The sequence below is a fragment of the Scyliorhinus canicula genome, chromosome 18, assembly GCF_902713615.1.
Source record: "Scyliorhinus canicula chromosome 18, sScyCan1.1, whole genome shotgun sequence".
Taxonomy (NCBI): domain Eukaryota; kingdom Metazoa; phylum Chordata; class Chondrichthyes; order Carcharhiniformes; family Scyliorhinidae; genus Scyliorhinus; species Scyliorhinus canicula.
In genome coordinates, this window is record NC_052163.1 from 125,014,779 (window position 1) to 125,036,053 (window position 21,275).

Genomic DNA, 21,275 nt, shown 5'->3' on the forward strand with positions numbered 1-21,275 from the left:
ACCCACCTTGACTGCGAGGGGTGACTGGTACCAATCTCTTCACATCACCGGGTGGCGTTGTGGTATTATCACTGGACTAGTAATCTTACTAGCTGCATGGTAGCATAGTGGTTAGCACTGCTGCTTCCCAGTGCCAGGGTCCCAGGTTCAATTCCCGTCCATGCGGAATCTGCACGTTCTCCCTGTGTCTGCGTGGGTTTCCTCCGGGTGCTGCGGTTTCCTCCCACAGTCCAAAGACGTGCTTGTTCGATGAATTGCACATTCTGAATTCTCCCTCCATGTACCCGAACAGGCGCCGGAGTGTGGCGACTAGGGGATTGTCTCGGTAACTCCACTGCGGTGTTATTGTAAGCCTACTTGTGACAATAATAAAGATTAAAAACAAAATTATTATGAAGTCAATTAATAAAATCTGTCATCGAAAACTGGTCTCAGTAATGGCGACCATGAACCTATCATTGACTGTTGTTAAAAATACATCTGGTTCGCTAATGTTGCGAATGACCTGGTCCTTAACTGGTCTACATGTGACTCCCGACACACAGCAACAAGTTGATTCTTAGCTACCCTCTGAAATGGCCAGCAAGCCACACAGTTCATGCATGATTCAGGATGTGCGCAGACACACCCTATGGAAGAATCAATTTTTAAAAAAACAGGACACAGCAGCACGTTTTTCTAATTACTACTCTTTGTGAAAATCTTGAAAGCTTCTTGACAGCTCAGTAAAACTAAATGGGTGGAAAACTCTTAGGATATTCAAGCACCTTGTTGTCTTTGATTGTGCGCGAAGTAAGAGAGGTATTGCATTTGCAACCCCCTAGTTTGCAGCTTTATGGAAAAGCAGATACAATCACACACTGCCGTCCCCAAAATGCCAATAAAAATCCACAGAAGTGTATGCTATAAAAATTGAATTAGCAGTTGCTGCAAACTTAACAGCTCTTTGAGGATATGAGCGGTTAATAGCCCAATGAAAGATATACCTCCCTTCCATTTGCTCACAGGTAGGAGGAAGTTAATCCTGCCGAATACCACTTTGTCTCTCGTCAAAACCTCAGGAGACTCATTAAAACGCATTCTAGGCAGCCAGGCTATTGCTGGTGAATTTAGATTTTTCCAAACATTGTTCATGTATCGCACATCGCACTGTCCATTCTATTCATCATCAAGACTACCAAAGACATACTGATTATTGTCACTGGACTTGTGTTTGAAATCCACCCCGGCAGATGATGAAATTTAAAATAAAAAGAAATAATGCTGGAATGAAAACATGACCATGAAATCATTTGTCAATTGTCGTAAAAACCCATCTGGTTCGCTAATGTCCTTAAGGGCAGGAAATCTGCCGTCCTTACCCAGTCTGGTCTACACGTGGCTCTAAATCTACTACAGTGTGGTTAACTCTTCACTGCCCTCTGAAATGGCCCAGCTAAGCATTTTGTTCAAGGGCAGTTAGGGATGGGCAGCAAATGCTGACCCAGCCAGCGATGCCCACATCCCAGGAAGAAATACATAAAAAAAAAAAAATTATAGGTATTAAAGGCACAAATGAGGGTTTCAGCAACAGATGAACTTGAGCCAGACAACGTTATGGAGTTAGAAATAGACTGTGTATTAGTGACAGTATTACAGTATCGGGGGCTGACCCAGCTCACTTGGCTGGCCAGCTGGTTTGTGATGCAGAGCAAGACCAGCAGAATCACAGAATAGTACAGCACAGAAGAGGCCCTTCGGCCCATCAAGTCTGCATGAAGAACACCTGACCTACCTTCCTAATCCCGTTTGCCAGCACATGGCCCATAGCCTTGATGATCTGACGTGCTGAGTGCTTGTCCAGGTACTTTTTAAAGGATGTGAGGCAACCCGCTTCTACCACCCTCCCAGGCAGTGCGCTCCAGACCGACACCACCCTCTGGGTTAAATGTTTTCCTCAAACCCCCTAAACCTCCTACCCTGACCTTGAACTTGTGTCCCCTTGTAACTGGCCCTTCAACTAAGGGGAACAGCTGCTACCTATCTACCTTGTTCATGCCCCTCATAATCCTGTGCAATTCTGGTTCAAATCCCATACCGGCTGAGGTTATCCATGAAGGCCCCGTTACCTCAACCTTACCCCTCGCCTGAGGTGTGGTGACCCTCGGATTAAATTCCCGCCAGTCAGCTCTCCCCCTCAAAGGGGGAAGCAGCCTATGGTCATCTGGCACTGTTACAGTTATTAGTGATGGCATGAAAATGTATTTGGGGTCAAACATGACACGCAGGTTAATGAACTTGCCAGGGAGAGGAATGGAGTCAACACCAAGGGAAAGGAGTTTGGTGCGGGTATCGAAAACTATTGCTTCAGTTTTCCCAATATTTAATCGGAGGAGGTTTCCATTCACCCAGTACTGGATGCCAGATAATCACCTTGGTAGCAACACTGGAGGAGTCGAGAGAGGCAGTGCTGAGGAAGAGCTGGGTGTCACGAGTGCACATGCAAAAACAAACTCTGTGCTTCCTGATGATGTTGTTGAGGGGACAGCATGTACTGGAGAAATAAGAAGGAATCGGGAATAGATCCTTGGGGGGCACCAGGGGTAACAGTGGAGCAGCAGCAACGGATTGGATTGTCAGTCTGGCCCCCTTCTGCAGCTGAGTTTAGCCCAGGGCCACCAAACTCTGCCAATCAGCACTCTTGATGTTTCAAGGTGACTCCTGCATTTTTCTAACCATACAGTGCTGTGGGTGCAGTCCTTCATAATATTGAAATAAATATTGGGATGGTTGTTGTTGAGAATATGATCCCCTGGGCAGCACGGTGGCGCAGTGGCTAGCACTGCTGCCTCACGGCGCCGAGGTCCCAGGTTCGATCCCGGCTCTGGGTCACTGTCCGTGTGGAGTTTGCACATTCTCCCCGTGTCTGCGTGGGTCTCACCCCCACAACCCAAAGATGTGCAGGATAGGTGGATTGATCGCACTAAATTGTCCCATAATTGGGGGGGAAAAAAGAATTGGGCACTGATTTGGTCCCCTGATTGGACACATTCATAACTTGCATTTATATAGCAACTTTAATATCCCCAGGCATGAGACAGGGGAGGAAAAAAATACAATGTGGTAGTAATGGGAAAGGCATAATCAAAAGACCTGGACATTGAGGAAGCAATGCCATGGAGCCCAGATTGTGATCAATTAGTTAATGGCTGTAGAGCTGGGATATGGGAGGAGAGGGTGAGACAGTCAATGATGTGAACTGACTTGTGAACTGGAATTGTATGGAGATGACGGGGTCTGGCTGCCCCCCCCCACCTCTCTTTTCTCCTTTAAGACACTCCTGGGCAGCACGGTGGCACAGTGGGTTAGCACTGCTGCCTCACAGCGCCAAGGTCCCAGGTTCAGTCCCGGCCCCAGGTCACTGTCCGTGTGGAGTTTGCACATTCTCCCCGTGTTTGCGTGGGTTTCACCCCCACAGATGTGCAGGGTAGTTGGATTGGCCACGCTAAATTGCCCCTTAATTGGAAAAAATGAATTGGGTACTCTAAATTTATAAAACAAAACGACGCTCATTACCTCTTTGACCGAGCATTTGTCATCTGACCTGAATTCTCCTTAAGCGGCTCGGTGTCATATTTTGTTGATTAACACTCCAGTGAAGCATCTTGGGTATTTTTTCTTTCAACATTAAAGGGGCTATAGGAATGAAATTGTTGTTGGTAGTGTCACCGTTTTTTTTAAGCCTGAAGAGCTGGGGTCTGGTGAAAATGTGTGTGTTTGCGGTAGTCAAACTGAGAAGTGAATGTTATCCTCTTGAAATCTAATAATCTTAAGTATTTCTCGGGCCGGCTAAACTTCCTCTCCGCTTCATTTTGCCACAGCATCAGCAGCAGGTGGTCCAGGCGATCGAGCGCGCCAAGCAAGTCACCATGGCTGAACTGAACGCCATCATTGGGGTAAGGCACCCTCTTATACACCTGAGTTAATGTGAGAGGATAACTGCAGCTAAGGGCAATTACATCAGTACCCTCAACATAAATAGCCCCCCGCGCTATGCGGTGACTATATTCCCCTTTCCCCCACCCCCCCAAAATAAACCTCATTCATAAAAGTTGTAAAAAAAAATACCTCGCTTAACAGATCAAATTTGACGATGCATAAAAGTCCAATTCAATTCAATTTCGATCAATGTACAGTGGTCGGGGGTGCCCCCACCTCACTTACAATTACTGCTTATCTTTGCAAAATACATTTTAAAAAATAATAATCTTTATTATTGTCACAAGTCGGCTTACATTAACACCGCAATGACGGGCAGCACGATGGCGCAGTGGGTTAGCCCTGCTGCCTCACGGCGCCGAGGTCCCAGGTTCGATCCCGACCCCGGGTCACTGTCCGTGTGGAGTTTGAACATTCTCCCTGTGTCTGCGTGGGTTTCGCCCCCACAACCCAAAGATGTGCAGGGTAGGGGGATTGGCCACGCTAAATTGTTCCTCAATTGGAAAAAAGGAATTGGGTATACTAACTTTATTTTAAGAGAAAGAGAAAAAAACACTGCAATGAAGTTACTGTGAAAAGCCCCTCGTCGCCACATTCCGGAGGCTGCCAAACGTTCAGCCCGCGAGTGCGTTGACACGCATTCCAGCTTTGAGGTGTGCAATGGCAGTGGGGCCGTAAGACTGTGGCCATTCTCCAGTGTGGCTTTGTAACCCTGCCCCAAGTTTCGCTGCGACCGTTGACACCTAGTCCTGGGCTTTCGATCGCGTCAGTCTGCAGCACTCGGCCGCCGTCACCTCTTTGGTGAAACACCAACAGATTTCTGGCAAATCGAAGAGTGTCTTTCATCGAGTTGATGGTCCTCCAGGAGCAGCTAATGTTTGTCCCAGGGTGCATCCTTGGGAATAATCTGTTACTCTGACTCGTATTTTGATTTTGGGCTCATTTACTTTTGGCCCTCAACCTCCTCTGGATTAATGTCTCAGTTCAGAATGAATCCCGTTAGAGTTGCTAAACCGGTGTGTCGCTTTCCCGCTGCAAGAAGTTAGGGATCAAACCCAGGATCTTGCTGGCCTGTGGGGCTAAGTTACACGTTTGGTATCCTGTTTCCTCACCTCTGTAGTTTTGGCGGAGCGTCTAGTAATGCTGGCAATGCAGGTGGCTCCTGCCGTGGCAGAGCGCTAGTTCTATGTTCGCCGATGATCCTCTCCTGTCCTTGGGCGAGGGCAGTATGACAATGGGCGGAATCTTCAGGTCCCACGATGGCAAACTCCCCACAGCGGGTTCCCTGATGGCAAGACAGGCGAGCCACGGTAAACGATATAGGCATCAGCGGGACTGGACAATGGGGAGGGAGAATTGTATTCGGGGTCAGAATTGGATGGAACACCAAGTCCTCGGAGGATTGTAGAAGGTTATAGGAGGTTTCGATGATGGGGGAAGGGTCAGGCAGTGGAAAAATTTCAACACAAAGATGAGAAATTAAATTGGAGGCCTTGAGGACTGGGACACCGAGGAACAGGAGTAGATCATCCAAACCCTCCAGTCGATTGCCTTTCAACTCGATCGTGGCTAATCCATATCTTATCACCATCAACCCTGTCTTGTTTCCGTAATCCTTAATACTCACGTCTAACAAAATTCAGGTAGGTTCAGCATTATACAAACAAGCTGGACAGGGTTAATAAGTTATTTGAGTTTAATTATTATTATCCAGAGTATTAATTAAAGCCAAATCAGTAAAGCGCTATTGAGCTGTCCATGTTCCAGGATTTCTGCTCAGCAGCTTGCTATAAAATTCATTGTGTGTGTCACCATCTCAATATAGTTTTCATGTCCTCTTAAGTGCAGGGGAATGATCTGCACACTGAGCCGATTTCAACGCTGAATTTCTTAGTATCTAATAAAAGGCCCTATCATCCTCTAGCCATGCGTGAAGATAACCAGCTGAAGCCTACAGAGCCATGGAGTTCCTCACTGGCTCACTGCAGCGTCACATCGCAGACGGGCCTGATTACTGCAAGTGCCTGCACAGTGGTTGCCATAGCAACCACCGGAGAGCCATCCACTACAAACCCCACCATCCACTGTGTTGCTGCTCAATCAGAAGGTTTTGGCCCGCTCCAATTTTTCTCCCGTTGGGCTGGAATTTTACCCCCCCCCCCCCCCCCCCCCCCCCCCCCCCTCCCCCAACCCGGCTTGGCCAGGTTTTGCCGAGGAGGGGTGGCGTGTAAAATACGAGGCTCGGCAAACCCAGCGGGCCTCCCCCCACCCAGGCCCCACAATACGGTGGGAGGGCAGCCAAATGGGCAGCCCACCGTCATTTTTAAACAGACCATCAACGAGCAATTGAGTCTGTTGCCCAGACAATTGACCCATATTTTGCGATGCCCAATCCCATAAAACGGTCGGCATGAATAGGTGGGGGCTGGCTTTTGCTGTTTGCATCGAGGGGATCACTCTTCTCTTCTCCACAGCCCCCCTCCCCCGCCTCCCAAAGATGTTACCCGTCTTCTTTTATGCCTCTCTGCATGTCCTCCAAAGCCCCCTCCCGCACACCCACCCCTCCATCTTGTTCCCTCTGTCCAGGTTGCCTGATCCCTCCCTTTACAAAGAGGCCTGAAGTACCTTGCTCCCAGCGTCCACCCTCTCGCCTTCATAGACCTACTGGCAGCCCCGGTAGTTTGCCTACTGTTTAGTTCCGGCACTGCTAGAGACTGCCGGCCACTCAGATTAGACGTTAGCTCTTGAAGGCGGTTCGTCCTCCCACAGAGGAGCGTGAGACCCACTTTCCACCTGAATAGCCAGCAGCGTGTTCACATTTTGGGGCTGGCTGTCCTTTTTGGGCGGGGGGGGGGGGGTCCATCAACTGTGGACTGATTCCTGTGGTGGGGTGGGGGTCATCCCTGAAATTCCATTTTGGAATGAGCAGACCCTCAATGTGATGGCGCAGTTCGAAGGACACCACCTCCCGGCTCCCACCACCATACGCATCAGCATGTTGAGCCACCGGCTATTTAGCCACAGTAGGCGTCACGGGTGATCTTGGGACACGCCCCGGTCTCATATCCACACACATTCACTTTCCTACAGGGATCACTGAGTCATAATCAGGAGTTAGAGCCCACGCTGAAATGTTCCTTCTGTTTCTAGCCAGTGTGGGCCGATAAAAGATTTTTAAAAAAAAATGAATTGGAAGCAGTGATGGAGCAAAGATTTTTAAAGCAATGTTGGAGAAGAGCAAATTGCTTTATTAAACCGTTCTGTTCTCTTCCGAGGGGCGGGTAATTGTGCCGAGCGATGGTGCCTAACTCCTGCAACAGCTGTGGAGATAGCTGGAGGAACGTGCGGGAATGTGCGGGCTCAGTGCTTTTAAAAAATAAATAAACATTGTTTCTAGGTGCTATCCTTGGATCAGGGGTAGTCCACACCTGCTCTGAGCCAGCAGGTTGACTGACTCCAGGGACGTGAGCGTACAAATCACCCCGGGGCGGAACTGAGAGTGTGCTGGGCCACCTTCTGAATCAGGCGTCCAATCTGTCTTCCCACTGGGAGATGCCAGGGGTCGATTTGAAATAGGGCAGTGGCATTCTCCCCATGCTAATATTTATCCTTCAATCAACATCAGATTAACTGGGGCTGCACGGTGACGCAGTGGGTTAGCGCTGCTGCCTCACGGCGCCGAGGTCCCAGGTTCAATCCCGGTTCTGGGTCACTGTCCGTGAGGAGTTTGCACATTCTCCCCGTGTTTGCGTGGGTTTCGCCCCCCACAACCCAAAGATGTACAGGATAGGTGAATTGGCCACGTCAAATTGTCCCTTAATTGGAAAAAATGAATTGAGCACTATATATAAATAAAAAATGTTTAAAAAGCAGATTAACTGGCCGTGTAGTTTATTGCTGTTGTGGGATCTTGCTGTGTATTGATTGCTAACCCGTTTCCATCAAGTTACTGCACTTGCCGAAGTCCCGTGGCTATATAAATGCAGGTTGCCGCGCCTGCCTATCTAGTAGCCCAGCCTCTTTTTGGCAGAGTTGAGCAGAGTTTTGTCATGACATTAATTTGCTGCCTTTCTCTATGAATTCCGCCGATCCCGTACTCATGTCAGAATGCTCACTTACAGCAGCAGCAGCTCCAGCACCTGTCCCATCACGCACCTCCAATTCCGCTCACTCCGCATCCGGCCGGCCTCCAGGCGGCAGGAATCCCGTCGATCAGCGGTGGCTCAGGCCTCCTGACCCTGTCCAGCGCCCTCGGAGTCCATGCTCACCTTGCAATGAAAGAAGACAAGAATCATTTGGACATGGACCATCACAGAGGTAAGGGGGGGGGGGTGTTAAGCTGTATCCAGCAGGTTTAGGCAAAGATCAGGAAAATAAGTTCATTTACATAAATGTGAACGCCAGTTTGAGATCTTAACAATCCAGTAAGTGCTGGGATAAGGGATTTAATGGGGTAGAGATTTTGGGAGGCAATGGCAGAACATGGGCAAGTTGGGAAGGGGCGCTGATGCAGTCAGTTTGCTAGAGATGAGTTTCTACGCCTCCGTGTCTGGACGTAGGCGGGATCTCCTGACCTACACATTGCTTTGGTCAGTGAAAGTGTCGTTTTTCTTGTATACGAGGGAAGAAAATTGAATACAATTAAAACCCCGTGCAGTATTTGATGCTTGGGGAATCCACGTGGCGGTTTCTATTATCAATCTCGCTGTATGGAAAGGTGATAGAATTAGATGGCGAATAGGGTGGCACGGTGACGCAGTGGTTAACACTGCTGCCTCACGGTGCTGAGGTCCTAGGTTCGATCCCGGCTCTGGGTCACTGTCCCCGTGGAGTTTGCACATTCTCCCCCTGTCTGCGTGGGTCTCACCCCCACAACCCAAAGATGTGCAAGCTAGGTGGATTGGCCACGCTAAATTACCCCTTAATTGGAAAAAAGAGAAGAATTGGGTACTCTAAATTTAATAAAAAAGAATTAGATGGCAAATTCCCCACACTCAATGGGGAGTCCCAAGTGAAGAGCCCCATGTTAGACAAAGTCTGGCTGCACTGTCGGTATTTTGGTGAATGAATTTTCCCTTATTTTCCTGTTGTTTCTTCCCTTTTTCCTCTCGGCCTGCTTCACTGAATCTGTCCGGCATCCTCTGCAATGCTTCGTCTGCATCCAGATCGTGACCGAGACCCCAGTCGAGTAAGTGAGATTCTGTTTTTTTTTATTCTGGCACTTTTCACGCCCCCACCCGCCCCCCGGCGAGTCGGTTACATGTGGACAGCAGTAACGCTGTGACTTAACAGCTCAGATACACACAGGCCCCGAGAAAATCTGCAGGGTCCGCGGTCCCGTGGCTCACACCAGGACTGCGCCTCCTGCGGAACTCTGCCCCACTGCCAGGAGGCCACGGCGCCCACCATTAGTGGATCTTTTCTACCAAGGAGACCGGTGGTGGCGGATGCCGCGATTTACCATCCTGCCAGAAATGAGCTAACGCAGAGTTGATCATCCTGGGCAGAGGCATGCCAGGTGGGTTTAGGCAGAGGGATTGAAGAGATCGGGGGGGTTGTGCTGCTAATACTCAGGATCTAAACTCAAGCTCGATGATATAATCGATAAACATCATATTCACGTGAAGCCTCTTTGCCAATGATACAAAAAGCGCATTAACCTGATGTCATTAATGCAGCATGCCAGACAGAGGAAATGTGTACAGTCAACTTCATTAATATCGTCACATGGCACAAGTTAAGGCTGTAATTTGTCAATGAGATTAACACGGAATAGTCCTCTGCGAGTATTTGAATTTGACATTGCTAATGATGGTAATTTGAGGCCTTATAAACTACTGATTGACAGTTACCAGAGTATTTCACATTATCCAGTCTCTGGCAAACTCCAGCAAATGGTAAGCATCCTTCTACAAATACTAGCATTGAGACTGACAGCTCAGACACGTTCATGGCTGGGCTAGACAGATTCTTAATCAGTAAGGGAATCATGGATTAAGACGCGAAGGCGGAGTTGAGGATTATCCGATCAGATCAGTCGTGATCTCATTGAATGGCTGAGCAGACTCGATGGGCCGAATGGCCTGCCTCTCTGCTCCTATGTCTTATGGTCTTAAATAAATATTGACTTTAGTTTTCTGCGGGTGTGCTTGTTTTTGCAGATGCATTTAAAAAAAAAACTAGCTCAGAAATAGGGGGAAAAAAACCAAATTGAACGTGGCCTGGGGGATATCGGAATTGGTAAATGCAGAAAGAGCAAAGTCCATCTCGTTCGTCTTCCATCGTTCTGGCAGCTCCATGATACGTCCGGCATGGAGTTGGTGAATAATAGAGATCAATCTCTCTGTCAATGAGACCACCACCGGCCCATGTGCTGGATCTCAAAAATGTTATTTTCTGAATTAACTTTCCATATCCCAAGAGAGGCCATTCCATAGGTTGTCCACCTGCCCACTGAAATATCGGCCCAGGTCTCCCGGGGACAGGACGTGTGACTGAAGATGTGCCTCGGGAGGGACCCCGTGGAAGTCCTGACGCGCAGTGCCTGCGGGGATTTGCCCAGTAAGTTTCAAATTCCAATAGGTGATTCCCCTTCACCCCGAGACCCACCGACTCTTGATGGGGGGGGGGGGGGGGGGGGGGAGAAGAGTATCTGGAAAGTTGCGCAGGAGATTGCAGAGGGCAGTTAAGGGTCAACCACATTGCTGTGGGTCAGGAGTCACATGTAGGCCAGACCGGGTAAGGACGGCAGATTTCCTTCCCGGGAGGACATTAATGAACACGTGTCTCCAGAGCGTTAATTTTGGATGAGACTCTATGCAATACTAGTCCAGCGACATGAAATGAAATGAAAATCGCTTATTGTCACGAGTAGGCTTCAATGAAGTTACTGTGAAAAGCCCCTAGTCGCCACATTCCGGCGCCTGTCCGGGGAGGCTGATACGGGAATCGAACCGTGCTGCTGGTCTGCTTGGTCTGCTTTAAAAGCCAGCGATTTAGCCCAGTGAGCTAAATCATCCCCTGGGGACTGCTACGACAAGGTTTTGCCCTGTTTCAAATACTTTGTGCTTTGAAGTGTGATTACTGATGTATAGAAAGATCTAGGAGTAACCATCACCATAGATACCCACGGTTGCCTTCCCAGCCCTGGCTTGGGAATCATCTTTAAGTTATACAAGTGCGTTTATTGTTCTTGTGCTGTTCAGAGAAAAATATATCCGTTGACAACTTTTCATTTTTGGCCTGCCTGTCACAGCTGGGCACACAAATCTAGGCCTTACCAGTGGGCGCGGAAGGAAGCTGAAGTGACCAGACAGGGGGCAAAACATGGATACTTGGGTATACTCAGATACTCAGGCACGGGGTATGGCAGGTCAGCTGAGGGGCCAGAACTGGAGTCCGTGCTAAAAGAAGTAATCAAAGACATGTGTAATGGATAAGCAAATGCCAAAACCTAACAGGAAAATATTATGGGAAGTAAGTGTTACAGTGAGAGGAAGTGCAGGCCATGTATTCAAATGGTTTTATTTTTATTCTGGTAAATTACTTCTTTTCTATGCAGGTCCATGCAAATCCCCAGAGTTAAGCATCAAAGTCTGTCATTATATTCTTAAGAGCCAGACTGTAATTGTATAATCAACCCACGGACACTGAAGGAGAATTAGATTGACAGGAAACCCTACGCCAGAGGCTGTGCCACCCTAATAATGGACAGCAGCTTGCTGAATCAGAAGGATGTTGACTTTGCTGTTATCCTCTGTACAACACATCCGTGGCCTGGTTCTGAGCAAGGCAGGCCACATCTGGCCATTGTCCCAAAATGTGCTGGCTGATTTTCCGTCTGCTGCATCTATTCTAACGTCCTCGGGGATAGCCTTGTGAACAGGAACAATGCTGACACATACCTGCTTGTGTCTGTCAAAATCCCCGCTTACCTTCCCCTTCCCTAAACAAGCGGCTGCCCCTGTCAATATCTCCCTCAGGGTGGTGAGGGAATGATCCCCCCCTGGCCTGGATTCACTCTCCTGATTCCCATCAGGAGATACTGGCAAATGTTTGCACGTGTTGGGAGGGGATCGGGTATAGCTATGACGCCCGCTGTGGTCAAATAGCCAACTCCAGAGTCGGTGAGCGCATGTGAAGTATGGCTTTTAAATATTTGCGTGCACTCACTAAATATCATTGAAATTGTGTGTGTGGGGGGGTGGAGGGGGTGCGCTGAGGAATCGAGTAGCTGCTTCTTGCCATTTGTGAGACCCTTGCTTACTGGAGCAAAGTGGATGTGGCAGGAGAGTCTCCCTTGTGGTATTTGACTTGGTGAAAATGTACTTTGAGTTCAGTGCGAGTCCAAAACATGAAGTACGGGTGAATGCCGCCGTGCAAAGGCATGACACAGGCAATACTCTTCCTGTCCACAATCGGCTTGTTCAGACTGGTTAAGAAGTATCTGGTTACAAAGCAATTTTCCCATCGCCTGGGTGTGGAGGCGATCGGAAACACAGATAGCTTTCCTTTTTTGTTTATCTTTGAAAGTTGAAAACTATAGGTTGTGAGTTCAATTTAGCCCCTTCATTCAGGACATCCTGCCCAGTTGTTAGGCTGTAATTACTCTATAATAAGCTCTTTCTATTATAGACTGATCCTAATCTGTTTACAAAGTGAGTACTGTTTGATACTCAAGCCTGTCCGTGTCTGTTGCCGTAGTTACACGCCGGCCCTTTTTTTATTGCATTTCAACCGACGCCATAGGCCATTTTGTGCCTTCTTGCGAATACAAAATGGTGATCTTCACCAGGGTGATGCCGTGTACGGGTCTTGGGTCGGGAGGTGGGGGGGGGGGGGGGGGGGGGGGGGGGGGGGGCAACCTCCCAGTCTCTCTAAATGGAAACCAGGTGACAAAAGTCCCAGGTTTTTGTCAATGATTTTAAAAGCATTGCTCGGAACGTGGAAGTTGCCCAGCTTTAGGGCCCACATAAGCATTGACAATAATAGGGGGAGGTTGATTGCGGGGGCAGTCACAGTCCTCCTTCATGCCTGACGTTTACACAAGCACAACTCTGACAAAGGCTGCTGGATAGCCGATCAGGAGTGGGAATCCTCACCCTCTCTGGGCGAGATCCAGATTAACGTATTTTAGTGAGCCATTATGCTCATTTAAATATGTTCAGCGCCCGATTCTCCCAAGGTCCAGGAACTAACACCCGTGCCTGGGAGCCCTTGCCATGGCACGTTTAACACTGGTGCCAACAAAGGTAGACCAGGCGTAATGGCAACTGAGGGCGCCACCAGGTCATTGGAGGACCCCGGGTGGTAGGGCTCGAGGCAGGGTGATACCCTGGCACTTACGCTGGCACCCAGGCACTTTGGCACTGCCAGCCTGGCACCGTGGTGCTATCACACGGGCACCCTCCACTGCCAGTGTGCCCAGGTGGCACTGCCACGCTGGCAGCGGCATTACCAGGGTGACAGGCTGGCAATGCCAAGGTGCCCAAGTGGGCAGGGTTGCCCATACCAGGGATCGGCCTGGGGGCTGCCCTGCCCGGAAGATGTGAGGTAATGGGGGGTGGGTGGTGGGGGGGGGGGGAGGGGGGGGGGGGGAATTCGAGGTCCCCCGGAGATATGTAGGGGCAGTGGGGGGGGGGGGGGGGGGGGGCAGGTGTTTCTGGAGGCCATGGTGCGGCATCCAAGGGGTTTGAGAGATTGGAATGCCGCCCCGATCTCTTCAGTTCGTCAGCGCAGGAAATGAGAGAAGCATGGCCACGGCGGGGCCAGAAAAGACAGCAGCGAAAGATCCCGTTATGTGCGTTCAAAATGTGGCTGTTTTTTGCGATATAAATCGAGCTCTTGATGTTCTGTTACTGTCTCGTGGAGATGTCGACGTTGGACTGGGGTGAGCACAGTAAGCACAGGTTTGTTTGGAGTCACTAGTTTTTGGAGCCCTGCTCCTTCTTCAGGTGAATCCTCAGCTGAATCCTCACGTGAGGAAGAAGCAGGTGCTCCGAAAGCTAGAAACAAACCTGGTGGACTTTAACCTGGTGTTGTAAGACTTAATATTCTTTTACTGTAACCCTTTTGTTTATGTATAACTGTAAATAAAGAGTTTTTCTATTTTTGTATTACTGGGATCTGTAAGGGAATTTAAATGGGGAGGAATTTGGTAGCATGACCCCTTTAAGGGACAATACTTCATGGGCTGCTTCGTGGGGCCGAGATCCAATGGGTGCACAGTGCAGCAACCTATCAGGGGTCTAGGCACAGTCCTGCCTGTTGGGGCTTAGCCAGCGTCAGCCGGGAGTCGTGGGAACAGGACCCGTGTATTAGTAGTTCCGTCCAGTGTATACAGTTCGCCTTAATCCAGTAAACCTCGTTTGTGTTTCCACTCTGCCTCGTCGATCGCCTCGCGATAAAACACACATTTTTAAAAGTTCTGAATGCAGTGCCCATTGACGTAATACTTTGCATTCCCACATGCTGAGGAGCATAGCTAGAATATGGATTGAAGCAAAGAATGCAGAGGTGAGGCGCTGTATCTGGTTTAATGCGAATGATATTTGGGGCAACCTATGTTTCACGACAGAATCCGTTCAATCCTTATTACGAACCATTGCACATGGAACATCCTGCCTTGATTCAGTAACTTTTCCAAACCATATTCCCCTGATAATGTCAGCACTGTGCATGGTGTGCCTCACTGGGTCCTCCAGATAATGTTATTCTGATGATACCATCACTTCTGCTAACAGTCTTAATACCAAGGTTCAGAACTAAGTCAGCAACAAAAAAAATGGCTGAAAGAAAGCCCAAAAGAATGTTAAAAGTTCATCACATTCCTTTTTAATGGTTTGCATTTTTAGCAGGTGTCAGCTAGCTTTGTGTGATTTCGAAGACATTACTGGAAGCAGAACTTTGCAAAATTGAGAAATCACCTGTCCCTTTTAAAAAAATAAAATTAAAAAAATTGCCCTTTGTTTTTGGGACTGGATTAGGGTTTACAAGCTGTTTCTCGTTATATATAGAAAAAAGTCCAACAGGGTTTTTACTGCTTTGCAGGATTTTGTAGATAAATGTATAATCATGTAGGATTTGTGATAGAGATTTTGGAGCCTGGCTTAACATCCTTGAAGCACTCACCGAATTATTGACCTCCTTCTTGGAAAGCCCGTTTCCTTGGAGATCTAGGCCGGGATTTTCCACTCCCATTCGCGTCGGGCACGTTTGGCGACGAGAGCGGGAAATGTCGCGAGAATGCCAAGGTCGCGTCTCACCTTTACATAAAGGCAGGAAGCGATGGTCCCACCCCCCAATCGGTGGCAGGGAGCGCTGAATGTCGGGAACATCATCTCATGATCGAGTTGTATGCTGGAATGATATCCCGTCAAACACCCGCGTCAAACAATGTGCCCGCAGCAGTGTGATGTCAGGAGGGGGCACCTGGGTGAGGATTATTTCCTGAAATGCTCTCTATACACTGGGACAGCCTTTAAGAATGGCCCCAGGATCTCGCCCCTCGAGTTAGATTTTGATTTATTGCCACGTGTACCGAGGTACAGTGAAATGTATTGTTCTGCGTACAGTCCAGGCAAAGGGTTCCATTCATGAAAACTTAGAACATATGATAAATACACGAGGATAGGTGAGTTTGTTAGGTTCTAGAGATGCCTTGTGGATTTTGTTCAGTCTTAAATCAGGAACATAGTAGGCAGGTTGGGCATGACGTGAATTAAGGAGCCCCTTAAACATGATCTAATTCAAGCTGGCTTTGATTGGAATACTGTTTTTTTAATAACATTTTTGAAATATAAATTTAGAGTATCTAATTTTTTTCCAATTAAGGGGCAATTTAGCGTGGCCATCCACCTACCCTGCACATCTTTGGGTTGTGGGGAAACCCACGCAGACACGGGGAGAATGTGCAAACTCCACACGGACAGTGACCCAGAGCCGGGATCGAACCTGGGACCTCAGCGACGTGCGGCAGCAGTGCTAACCACCGCACCACCATGCCACCCCTGTTTTAATGACATTACATTGTGTAAGGGGAGGTGAGGTGGTTTAGCTCAGTTGGCTAAATGGCTAGCGCGAGGTCCAGGTTGTGTTCCGGTTCCAGCACCGACTGAGATAGATCTGCCTCCTCGTTCTACCCGGAGAGGGAAGGGAATGGCAAACCAGCACTGTTCAAAAAAAAAAATAATTTACTGAGGAACCGGCTCAGGTTGAAGCTTCGGCAGACAATGAGCCTAGCAAGGTGCTTAGCGCCGTTGCTGCATAGTGGCAGGGTCCCGGGTTCGATTCCCAGCTTGGGTCATTGTCTGTACGGAGTCTGCACCTTCTCCCCCTGTCTGCGTGGGTTTCCTCCGGGTGCTCCGGTTTCTTTCCACAAGTCCCAAAAGATGTGGTTGTTGGGTGAATTGGCCATTCTGAATTCTCCCTCTGTGCACCCGAACAGGCGCCGGAATGTGGCGACGAGGAGATTTTCACAGTAACTTCATTGCAGTGTTAATGTAACACGAATAAAGATTATTATTATTATTTGGGCTGAACACTGATGAATGGGCATTGTCCAAACAGTTTTCAGGATCCCTGTAATGACACTAAGACATTGAATCGAAAAAAATGACGAAAACAATCTAAAATGACGTGAGGCGAGAAAAGCCACACAGAATGTGGGTGAACCTGACACACTACTGCTGATAAATAAATCTTGTAACTGTGGAAATTAGCTTCTTTGATGACTCAATCAGCAAATATCCCATGTGGTGTGCCGTGCAGCCTGGGTAGGCCTGAGGCTTGATCCTGTCTCTTAGCTGGGTGAGCTGATCCCAGCTATGATTGGGCGAGGGGCTGGTACAATTGGATTCAATCTGAACTGGGTTCGGAGAGGGGAAATGGGCCACCTGATGGCCTTCTTTGCACTAGTTCCCACCTCCGTGACGTTTGATATTCACTGTCGCTGGGTCCACACAGGAACCGGAACCGGCAATTTCGATCAGATACCAGGACGCAACTAACGGCTGTGGGATTACACCCCAGCATCGGGAGTGCAGGCGACTTGCTTGGAGTGGAAATTTAGATGTATTTTTAAAAAGAAACACCAATAAACTTGGGAAAATTAGTCCGACTCTCTTGTTGGCAAATCTCCAAACCACTGATATTGGTAGGGAGGGGAAACTTGAACTGAGACAGGGAGCGGTTTGTGGTATCATATTTTGATGTTTCAACAGCTGCGCCAATCCTTTTATACAGTGTGTAAATGGCTCTTCGTTTGCAAGAGGGGATAAGCCTCTTGTTTTTAAAATGAATACTCGTTTGGGAAACGAGCGAACATGTTTCCAAAAACAGTCAGATTTGGATAAGGCCAGGTGACTAAGCACAGCCACTGAAAGGGCCACCCTGCTGTGAAACTGTCAGGGTGAGTCGGCATTGGGGTTTGCCTGTGATGCCCCATGTGGTTGAATGGCCTGCGGATGTTCACTTCTGCAGCCCCCCCCGCCACACGTCACATTAATGAACTGTCTGCCTAATACTATCCAGCTCTCTGAGGGAAGTGGGTGGGGGGTCTGGGGGCCGGTATGAAGGACATTTGTATGGGCTGGGCAGAGGGAGACGAGATTGGAAGGTAAAAATAGTTTGGAGACGCAGCAGAATTTAAAGAGGCCCGTGCGCGTCGTCAAAGGCTGGGGCTGTGCTGTGGTCGACGCGAATGCTGCTTGTGGTCTGCTGTCAGCTCGAGAAATAAGCAGAAGCTGTGGGTACAGTAGTCGGGGTTTGAGTATTCAGGCCTGTGCTGAGCTTTCACACAGATCCTAGCTGTTTGCTGCAAAAAGAAAACCGCAAGCAGTGCTGTGTGGCGAAATGGAATAAGATTAAAATGTGATCACTTAACCTCCTCCCCCCCCCCCCCCCCCCCCCCCCCCCCCCCCTCACTCCACCTTCCCTCCCCACTTCCCCCCCATTCCCAGCCAGAATGCTTCACACAGTCTTCTACCAAAATAACTCAAAGGTGACTGTACGTTCCGATGCTTGGCATGTGCCAGAAATGCATATCTTACAAATGCTCTCTTTCCTGTTAATGATGTTAAGTGTGAAGGAGCTTTATTTCAGCTTGTTTTGGAAGGAAAAGGTTTTTTTGACTATGAGTAGATGGCAAAACCATAGACCTAGACTGGGCAATTCTGCCACATGTGTTCGGGGCAAGTGGCCCGATACAGCGAGAATTACTGCCTCAAAGAGATGAGGGGGAAATTCGAGATCAAGCCCATGAATGTTTTTCTCTTGCTCTCGTTTGCTCTGTCACTCTCTCTCTCTCTCTCTCTCTCCTTTTACCAGCACGGTAGCATTGTGGATAGCACAATCGCCTCACAGCTCCAGGGTCCCAGGTTCGATTCCGGCTTGGGTCACTGTCTGTGTGGAGTCTGCACATCCTCCCCGTGTGTGCGTGGGTTTCCTCCGGGTGCTCCGGTTTCCTCCCACAGTCCAAAGATGTGCAGGTTAGGTGGATTGGCCATGATCAATTGCCCTTAGTGTCCAAAATTGCCCTTAGTGTTGGGTGGGGTTACTGGGTTATGGGGATAGGGTGGAGGTGTTAACCTTGGGTGGGGTGCTCTTTCCAGGAGCCGGTGCGGACTCGATGGGCCGAATGGCCTCCTTCTGCACTGTAAATTCTATGATCTGTAAATTCCTGCGCTGCCTCTCTCTTTCTCTCTTTCGCTTTCGCTTCTTCGCTCACTCACTCATTCGTTCTCCCTCTCCCCTGCGGAGAAATAACTTGGCCATTCTCGCAGGCCTTACAACCGTCAACATGAGCCTACCAGTGGCTCTGTGACCAGGCTCCTGTTAAGGGACTGGTGTTTCGACTGATGTGGGGGAGGGCGGCACAGCAGCGCAATGGTTAGCACTGCTGCCTCACCGCGCCGAGGACCCGGGTTCGATCCCGGGTCACTGTCCGTGTGGAGTTTGCACATTCTCCTCGTGTGTGCGTGGGTTTCGCCCCCACAACCCAAAGATGTGCAGAGTAGGTGGATTGGCCACGCTAAATTGCCCCTTAATTTGAAAAAATAATTGGGTAATCTAAAAAGGAAAGGAATGATATTGGGGCAGTGAAGTAAGATGGTGTCTGAGGCGGAAGAGAGGAGGATATTTATCGATGACATTTTAATCAGGGAGCACTGTGAATGAAGACCGGTTTCATCCCTGCTGTCACTCTGTGCTGTGGCAGTCATAATTGAATAGTGTAAAATTAATTTGTCTCAATATTAAAAGCATTCTGGAGCAACCTGTTAGTCGGAATGCTAAACGGAGTGACTCTGTACAGGACAAGAATACTTAACGCAGTCAGGAATTTCTTCATCTGCTATTTTAACAAAGGGGCAGCACGGTAGCATTGTGGATAGCACAATCGCTTCACAGCTCCAGGGTCCCAGGTGCGATTCCGGTTTGGGTCACTGTCTGTGCGGAGTCTGCACATCCTCCCTGTGTGTGTGTGGGTTTCCTCCGGGTGCTCCGGTTTCCTCCCACAGTCCACAGATGTGCAGGTTAGGTGGATTGGCCATGCTAAATTGCCCTTAGTGTCTCTTAGTGTTGGGTGGGGTTACTGGGTTATGGGGATAGGGTGGAGGTGTTAACCTTGGGTAGGGTGCTCTTTCCAGGAGCCGGTGCAGACTCGATGGGCCGAATGGCCTTCTGCACTGTAAATTCTATGAGTACAATTCTATGAGTATATGCCTGCTTCAAACAATTCGAATAGATTGGAGCTTTCCTTAAAGAAAGTCTTACAATTCTATAGCGTCTTTCATGATCTTGGGTCCAGTGTACGTAAGAGCCAATGAGTTAGTTCTGTGCATTCATTAGTGTAATAGAAGTATTGCAACGGTCAATTTTCCCAAAGCAGGCACCCAGAACTGACCAGATAATGTTTTAGTTGGTTGAGGGATAAATATTGGCCAGAGAGCGATAGAGTACTCCACTCTTCCTTCAGATGGCACCATGGGATCCTTTCCTGTTCACCTGAGAGGGCAAATGAGGCCATTGTACAACCTGTTCTTCTGATAATATCATAAAGTACTCTTTGTGTAAATAATGAGCCAGTAATGTTTTATGAAAGCAGCAACGGTCTGACAAATCTATTAGGTGTACACAGCAGGGTAGATAAGGGAGAACCAGTAGGTGTAGTATATTGAGATTTTCTTAAGATATTCAAAAGGTGCCATTCGGCAGGTGCCAAGTTGGTAGACATGATTAGGACTCATGGGATGGGCGGCATAGTGGTTAGCACTGCTGCTTCGCAGCGCCAGGGACCAGGGTTCGATTCCAACCTTGCGTGACTGTGTGGAGTTTGCATGCTCTTCCCATGTCTGTGTGGGTTTCATCCTTCTTCCTCCCACAGTCCAAATATGTGGGGAAGGGGGCCTAGGTGTGGTCCTCTTTCAGGGGGGTTGGTGCAGACTCGGTGGGCCGAATGTCCTCCTTCCGGGGGCTAGACTGGCGCCGGAGGGGTTGGCGCCGTGCTAACCGGCGGCGGAGAGCCGCCACGGGCTGGCGTGAGTTGGCGCATGCGCAGAGCCGCCGGCAGGTTTCCTGCGCGTGCGCAGGGGGTTTCTTCTCCACGCCGGCCCTGTTGGAGCCCTACAGAGGCCGGCGTGGAGGGAAAGAGTGCCCCCGTGGCACAGACCTGCCCGCAGATCGGTGGGCCCCGATCGCAGCAAAGGCCACCATGCCCCCCCCCCCCCCCCCCCCCAACTCCCCGAGGACTCCGGTAGACGGCCTACCAGCCAGGTCCTGCCGTGTGGGACCATGTCCATTTCACACCGGTGGGACTGCCCGAAGGAAATGGGCGGCCCCTCGGCCCATCGGGGCCCGGAGCATTGCTGGGGGGGGGGGGCTGCCATCGGCCCCCCGACCGGCGCGGCGTGAACCCCGCCGGATAATTGCTGAGGGGGGGTCGGAGAATCCCGCCCCATAACAGTGACTGCACTTCAACATAATTTATTACCTGTGAAATGTTTGGATTAGCAGCCGAGGGACGGTTTACCAGGCTGATACCTGGAAGGGGAGGTTGTCTTACGAGGAAAGATTGGACAGAGTCTGCCTGCCTTCATTTTAAAATTCTCTCCATGGCCTCATCTTGTAATGGCCCCTTGCCCTTATCGTGGTACGCCCCACTGCCACAGTGCACTGGTGGTTGAAGCAGACGATGTTGAAGGTGGTGTTTGCGGTGCCAGTCAGGCGGGCTGCTTTGCCCTGGATGGTGTTGAGTGTTCGCGAGTGTTCCTGGGGGTGGCCTAATCCAGACAAAGGGGGCG

The 21,275-nt window shown here is 49.4% G+C and overlaps 1 protein-coding gene across 12 annotated transcripts in view; it reads left to right on the forward strand.

Annotated features, from left to right (window-relative positions):
* The window catches only part of LOC119953663 (transducin-like enhancer protein 4), a 214,066-nt gene that overhangs the window by 91,941 nt on the left and 100,850 nt on the right, over positions 1-21,275 (forward strand). For 8 of the 12 annotated variants that reach the window (XM_038778151.1, XM_038778153.1, XM_038778154.1 and 5 more), the window contains exons 6-8: positions 3,861-3,935; positions 8,100-8,295; positions 9,144-9,166. In XM_038778151.1, the coding sequence (XP_038634079.1) occupies positions 3,861-3,935; positions 8,100-8,295; positions 9,144-9,166 (294 nt within the window). The remainder of the gene's footprint in view (positions 1-3,860; positions 3,936-8,099; positions 8,296-9,143; positions 9,167-21,275) is intronic. The other 4 variants (XM_038778152.1, XM_038778157.1, XM_038778159.1 and 1 more) reach the window with 1 other exon arrangement.